The sequence below is a fragment of the Suncus etruscus genome, chromosome 10 (genome assembly GCF_024139225.1).
Source record: "Suncus etruscus isolate mSunEtr1 chromosome 10, mSunEtr1.pri.cur, whole genome shotgun sequence".
NCBI lineage: Eukaryota > Metazoa > Chordata > Mammalia > Eulipotyphla > Soricidae > Suncus > Suncus etruscus.
In genome coordinates this window covers 35,645,806-35,652,136 of record NC_064857.1, presented here as the reverse complement: position 1 = coordinate 35,652,136, position 6,331 = coordinate 35,645,806, and the positions used below count along the sequence as shown (strand labels likewise).

Sequence of the window (6,331 nt, the reverse complement as noted above, 5' to 3'; positions counted from 1 at the left end):
GAACCTAGGAACAGGCAGTGCTCTGGGAGGAGAAGGCAGAGCATTGGGATTGTGGTAGTAGGGATTTATGGATGGGGCCTCTGGGGCTGCAACCTGCCAAGATGCCCTTAACATCTCAGAGCCTTCTTGACATGGCCATGCTGAAGTTCTGGTTTTGGTTGTGCTGTGCTTCTGGCAGGGTGTCCTGAAGGCGGGAGGGGTGCAGCTTCTGGATGGTGGATGAAAGGAAAGGCAGGTCCAGAATTGGGAACAGAAGGAGCTGACTCCATGCTTAGGCTTTTTTTATTTTATTTTTTGGGTCACACTGGCAGCGCTCAGTGGTTACTCCTGGCTCTGTGCTCAGAAATCGCTGCTGGCAGGCTCAGGGGACCATATGGGATGCCAGGATTTGAACCACTATCCTTCTGCATGCAAGGCAAACACCCAATCTCCATGCTATCTGTACAGCCCCTCCTTACTTAGGCTTTTTGTGAAGATCCTAGAACCCCCAAATTTCCTGGCCGGGTGTGGCCTCCATCTGCCTAAGGGGAAGTGGTTTTCAGGTCTGAGTCACAGAGTTCTAGGTCTCTCCCCTGTGGGTGCGGCTATGCTAAAGGGTACAGGGTCCCCTTGAGCTGGACCTGGAGGCTATTCCAGAAAGAACCTGGGGTGTTCCACACCTGCTCACAGGCAGGATTCCTGCTGAGACATATCTCTCAGTTCCACTTGGATGCAACCCCTGGACTCTCCCTTTGCCTTCTCCAGTGGGGTGTACCCCAGGATCAGGCGATTCAAACTGGGGCAAAGAAGGGTAGTTAGGGAGGGGATAGTTTTGGAGTGTCAGAATGGGAGCTAGGGAACTAATCTTGTTATACTCTGTGGCCTCTACCAGCCCTTTGGAGAGGCACCATGTCTCCCCTCTACTCTGGACTCTCTTTATAAGATGAAAACAGGGGGTCATGTCTTCTTTGGAGGCTATCTGGCTGTTCCCTCTACCTCTAGTCTCCTTAAAACCTATCTTGACACATTCAGGCCTATTGATGGACAAAATTTTTTTTTGGGGGGGTAATACCTGGTTCCACACTCAGAAATCAATCCTGGCAGGCTCAGGGGACCATATGGAATGCCAGGATTTGAACCACCATCCTTCTGCATGTAAGGCAAACACCCTACCTCCATGCTATCTCTCCAGCCCCCGAATTTTGTTTTTATTATATATATTTTAGTGATTTTTTTTTTTTTTGGCCACACCAGGTGCAGTGCTTGGGGGTTACTCCTGGCTCTAAGATCAGGAATCACTTCTGGGGGAAACTGGGATTGAACCTGGGTCAGCCTCATATGAGGCAATCACGTTACCTATTGTGATATTACTGTGGTCCCTATTTACTTATATTTTAAATTGGGGGCTTCCAATCTATGTGCAGTGGCCATTCTGTGATATTTAGTCCCCTGGGTGATCAACCAACATGGTGAGGTCCTGAACTGGGGCCACGTAGGTTCTCTAGGACTCTCTGGAACAGAGATCCTATTTATCATGCCTGTGGTCTGTCCCCCAGCGTGGCACACAGGCATGGAGTCCCCTCTGGAGAAAGCACTGACCACTCTGGTCACCACCTTCCACAAGTACTCAGGCAGAGAGGGCAGCAAACTCACTCTGAGCCGGAGGGAGCTGAAGGAGCTGATCCAGAATGAGCTGTCTCTAGCAGAGGTACGTTCTACCTGCATGGGGCTTCGGGGAAGGATGTAGAGGTCTTCGCAGCTAGCTGCCTCTGTGTCTCTGGCCTCACCAGTTCAGGATGCTAAGGGAAGGGCAGAGAAGAAAGAGAGAGAGCAGCTGGTGATGGCTTCCAGGCAGGTTTTATGGGGAAGGAAGGAAGGAAGTGGTGTGTGTGTGTGTGTGTGTGTGTGTGTGTGTGTGTGTGTCTTTGTGTTCAGGCAGAAACTGGGCTTACACAGTGTGGGTGTAGTGAACAGTGGAGCAGTGGGGAAGACTGTGGGGGCCCTGGGAGGATTCCTCCTTGCCCCTGTGCCCAGCATCTGGGGGCACCTCACTGCAGATCTGACTCAGAAGCAGGAATCAGCTGACATTCCAAGTTCTCTGGGAAGTGGGAGGAGCTGGAACTGATTCTCAGCAGAGGAGGGCCAGTGAGGCAACCAGGAAGGCCTAGGAAATGGTTCCGGTTTGGATTTTTACTGTTAGAGGATGTGAGGGCAATCTGGCTGGGACATCTGTCACCCCATTGATCGCCAGGGTTGATTCGGCTGAGCTGGCCTGGCTAGGCGGGTGTCCCCTTCCTCCCTCACCGCTCCATGTGTGTCTCTCCCGAAGCTGCGCGCTCGGTCAGTTCTTCGAAGAACGGCCGACTTTTTTCGGGGAAGGCCGTCCTCTTCGACTGACCGAGCGCGCAGGGTATACGAGTAGCTGCGCTCCCCTGCTAGAACCTCCAAACAAGCTCTCAAGGATTTTTACTGTTAGAAACAATCCAGAAAGACAGGACAGTGGGGGAAAGTCCATAGGGTCCCATGAGCTCTGCCAGGAGTGTGAACCATGAGATTCACTGTATGTGACCCCCACCCCCCAAATAAACAAACCTTGAAAAAAAACTGAGAACAGAATTCTCCAGAGAAATCACATAACTTGCCCAAGGACCTGGGGCAGCTCTGCAACCAGGAGGTAAGGGAGGGGGCACAGAGGATGTCTCCTTGTGCAGCCCCCAACCCCCAGCCCTGGTGGCCTCATCAGTAAGCTTCTGTGTCTGAGGGAACCCAGGGTATCCTCCAGGCCCGTCTCTCCCTGCCTGCCTGGAGCATAGCTTCCTGAACTAATGAGTGGAGGTTGGGGCTAAAGGCCCACAGGGCTTAATTATGAGGGACAGAGACTCTGAGGAGCTCAGGCTGGAAACCGGTGCACGTCACAGAGAGAATGTTTCCTTTTCTGGGTCTCTGGAGTACAGAGCCAAGGGCAGGACAGGGCAGGCTTGCTTCCTATGGTATCCAAGAGCGTGTATCATCTTCCTGGCACCACAGGGCTGGGGTCCCCATCATGAGGGGGAACCCCTATGTTCCTGTGGGGCTGGGGGCTTTGAAGAGGAGGCTTGTGGCCCAGGGCAGTCTCTAATGTAGGGACCCAATCACTGTAGCAACCTGTGCCCCTTCCAACCTGAGGTATTCTAGAAAGCTCCATTTGGGTCTATGCCATGTGACAGAAAGGAGGCAGGCCTAGTTTGGGGGGCAGGCAGCAGGGTCCAGGGGACTAACCTGTCCTCCCCATCTGGGTCTGGCAGAAGATGAAAGAGAGCAGCATTGACAACCTGATGAAGAGCCTGGACAAGAACAGCGACCAGGAGATCGACTTTAAGGAGTACTCTGTGTTTCTGACCACGCTCTGCATGGCCTACAATGATTTCTTCCTGGACGAGAATAAGTGACGACCACCACCTGTTTCTGCCTGTCCCCAAGCCTACCCCCCAGCCGTCCTCTCTCCTTCCTGCCCTCCTTGCTTGTCCCTTACCCAGCCAGGAAATAAAGATCTTCCAACCCAGATGGGGGGGCCTGTCTCCATGATGTCTCCTGGGAGGTGGTGTCCATGAGCCACTCTAGGATCTGGGTCTCGACCCTGGTTTCAGTATGAACCTCATGGCGCTTGTCTGGCTGTTTCTCCTGAAAAAGTGTATGTAGTGCATTTGAGTAGATGTGTGTTCATGCGTTTTTGAGTGTGAGTATATGGGAATATCTGTGTGATTAATGCGAGTGTGAAAGAATACACACGTATGAGTGTAAGTGTTTAGTATGTTGTATGTATAGTATATGTGTGTAGTGTCAAAGTATGTTTGTTATGACAGTACTGTGTGCGTGTGTTTGTCCAGAAGTACATGCGTGTAAATGCATGCATTTGAAAGCAAATGTGAGTATTCATGTATATGAGTGTATGTGGAATTGTATGTATGTAAGTGTATTATAGATGTGAGTCCATGAGTTATAAGTGTGTTTTTGAGTGCCTGAATGTATATGTATATATTTGAGTGTAATTATGTTTATGAGTACAGATGTGTATGCAAGTGAGTGTATTGTGTAGATGAGTGCATGAGAAACATGAGTGTATAAGTGTGTTGGTGAGTGCATCTTGTATGTGACGGCTTAACTGTTTGTGTGCAAATGTGAGTGTGTTAGGGCTGAGGCTTGCTGGTCTCCTGAGTTGCGGTTGCAGAGAAGGTGAAGGGGAAAGTGTCTGGAGCCGGAGGCCTGATGACTGGCCCTGGGGTGATGAAGTCAGGCCAGTGGTGTTAGTCATGATGGGGAGGCCACCCAGGAAACCCTGGAGGGAGGGAAGTGGTCAGGGGTGCAGGCTGTGCCCTGCCCTCTCCTAGGTCCTCAGGGGAACCCCTCACCCAGGGCTTTCCTTTCCTTTACTTTCCCTTCCGCACCTCACCCCACCCCTTCCTCAGAAAGGACCTGAAGCTTCACTGGGCAGAACTGGGCAGCCTCATGCCCTTTTCTATGCAGTTTCTCCATGTACTTCCAATAGACACCCTAGCCATTCAGGTCCCGAACATTCAGATGTCTAACTGCAGTCTTAAGGGTCCTGGGGCGCAGATGGGGTGGCTAAGAAAGCGGCTGCCTGGCCACTCCTACTCCCCCCAGCGCCCTCCCTCCCCTAGTTGGGGGCACTGCCACCTGTTTCCACTGGGGTGAGCCCCTGGGCTTTGAGGGAGCTCTAGGTTCTGCCCCGCAAGCTCCCCACCCGGTCGATCCTTTGTGGGGTGCCCCCCTCATCCCAGCCAGGCCCTCCAGGAAGCCGGAGCTGGGCGCGGGGCGGGATGGGGGCGGGTGTGTGTTGTACAAACAGGCTGGAGGAGGCGAGGCAGGGCGGGGCGGGTGTCCGGCTCTATAAGGCGCCCTGCGGCAGCCACACACTCGCCTGCCCACCGCTCCTGCCGGTCTAAAGCGGTGAGTACCGGTTGGAACCAAGTCTGCATCTTTGGGGTGAGCTGGGTGTGCCCTGGGTGTGGTCCGGAAGGCCCTTGCATCTCCCACCCCACAACTTCTCCGGGGACCCTTGCAGGATAACTGGTCTGCTGGGGCTCCATTTAAACCGGAATATGGGTTCCCTCCTTTTACTAGGCCCCCATCTCTGTCCAAGAGCACCCTCTTCTCCCTTCCCTCTAAGGCCTGAGCACACCCCAGTGCCCTTGCATCCTGGAGGCTGAACAAGAGGTTCAGGGGCCAGGTTTTTTTGGGGGGGGCTGTGCATGCAGGCAAAAGGTGAAGGAGGAGGCTTTGCTGCCCTCCCTGACCAGCCCCTGTTGCTGTAGCTGTGAACCCAGGACAGATCTCGACATGGCGTGTCCCCTGGATCAGGCCATCGGCCTTCTGGTAGCCATCTTCCACAAGTATTCTGGCAAAGAGGGCGACAAGAACACACTGAGCAAGAAGGAGCTGAAGGAGCTGATCCAGAAGGAGTTGACCATCGGGGCGGTGAGTGACTTGCCCACGCTCTCCCCTCTTCTACCCTCCCCGAGGTGGCACTTGCTCAGGACTCTGCAATGGCCTTCCCAAGTCCCTTCTGTTGAATGACTCTGCAGGGCCAGGAGTCCCCCCAACAAGGGGACACTACCCCAGAGGAAGGGGTGGGGCAGAGAGAGGAGAAGGCAGGTGTGCTCCACTCCCTGTGACAGACCCCTCCATCAGAAGGTCTGGCTATTGGGGTTGGGGGGTCACCCCAACTCTGAGCCATGATCTGCCCCGCCCCACAGAAACTGCAGGATGCTGAGATCACCAAACTAATGGACGACCTGGACCGAAACAAGGACCAGGTGGTCAACTTCCAGGAGTACGTCACGTTCCTGGGCGCCCTGGCCATGATCTACAACGATGTGCTCAAGGGCTGAATGTGCTGGGAAGGTGGGTTGGGCAGGGCTGGGCCGGATGGTTGTACAATAAACCTCTTGTGTGTCAGATCCACTCTCATGTCCTTTCTGTGGTTTCCGTCCGTGTCCTCTTTGGAGCAGCTGCTCCAGCTCTTAAAACCACCCACCCACAACCTGGCTGGTGACACTGAGATTTGCCAGGCCCCGGGTCTGGGGGGAGGGGAGAGTCTGCAAGATAAGATGGTGGGTGCTTTCAGTTGGATTAGAAAAGATGACATTGCAACTCCAAACCTTTGATTTAGGGGGCAGGAGGTTGGGCGATGTTCAGGGGTTGTGGCTTTGTGATGGGGGATCACTTTTGGCAGCGCTTGGGAGACCATAATGTGGTGCCAGGGATGGAACTGGGATTAGCCCTATGCAAGGCAAGTAAGCCTTTCCCACTGTCCTTTATCTTCAGCCCCTTTAGGATTTATCTTGCAGGGATA

General features: G+C 53.6%; 2 protein-coding genes across 3 annotated transcripts; both read left to right on the top strand.

Moving 5' to 3' along the window:
• Positions 1-1,549: 1,549 nt before the first annotated feature.
• S100A5 (S100 calcium binding protein A5) lies at positions 1,550-3,508 on the top strand. The gene is made up of 2 exons (XM_049782376.1): positions 1,550-1,687; positions 3,267-3,508. The coding sequence occupies exons 1-2, from the start codon at positions 1,550-1,552 to the stop codon at positions 3,405-3,407; spliced, it is 279 nt and encodes a 92-aa protein (XP_049638333.1). The 3' UTR covers positions 3,408-3,508.
• A 1,401-nt stretch (positions 3,509-4,909) lies between these two features.
• On the top strand, positions 4,910-5,938 carry S100A6 (S100 calcium binding protein A6). Of its 2 annotated transcripts, XM_049782375.1 has the most exons (3): positions 4,910-4,962; positions 5,292-5,454; positions 5,733-5,938. In XM_049782375.1, the coding sequence occupies exons 2-3, from the start codon at positions 5,317-5,319 to the stop codon at positions 5,865-5,867; spliced, it is 273 nt and encodes a 90-aa protein (XP_049638332.1). In that variant the 5' UTR covers positions 4,910-4,962; positions 5,292-5,316; the 3' UTR covers positions 5,868-5,938. The 2 variants fall into 2 exon arrangements, with proteins under 2 accessions (XP_049638332.1, XP_049638331.1); XM_049782374.1 differs by lacking the exon at positions 4,910-4,962 and having other exon boundaries at positions 5,141-5,454.
• The last annotated feature ends 393 nt before the right edge of the window (positions 5,939-6,331 follow it).

Excerpts from the sequence above, each read along its gene's own strand:
- S100A5 (XM_049782376.1), top strand. The coding sequence starts at position 1,550 with ATGGAGTCCCCTCTGGAGAAAGCACTGACCACTCTGGTCACCACCTTC. Across the intron at positions 1,688-3,266 it reads ATGAGCTGTCTCTAGCAGAG|ATGAAAGAGAGCAGCATTGA; the intron begins GTACGTTCTACC and ends GTCTGGCAGAAG.
- S100A6 (XM_049782375.1), top strand. The coding sequence starts at position 5,317 with ATGGCGTGTCCCCTGGATCAGGCCATCGGCCTTCTGGTAGCCATCTTC. Across the intron at positions 5,455-5,732 it reads AGGAGTTGACCATCGGGGCG|AAACTGCAGGATGCTGAGAT; the intron begins GTGAGTGACTTG and ends CCCGCCCCACAG.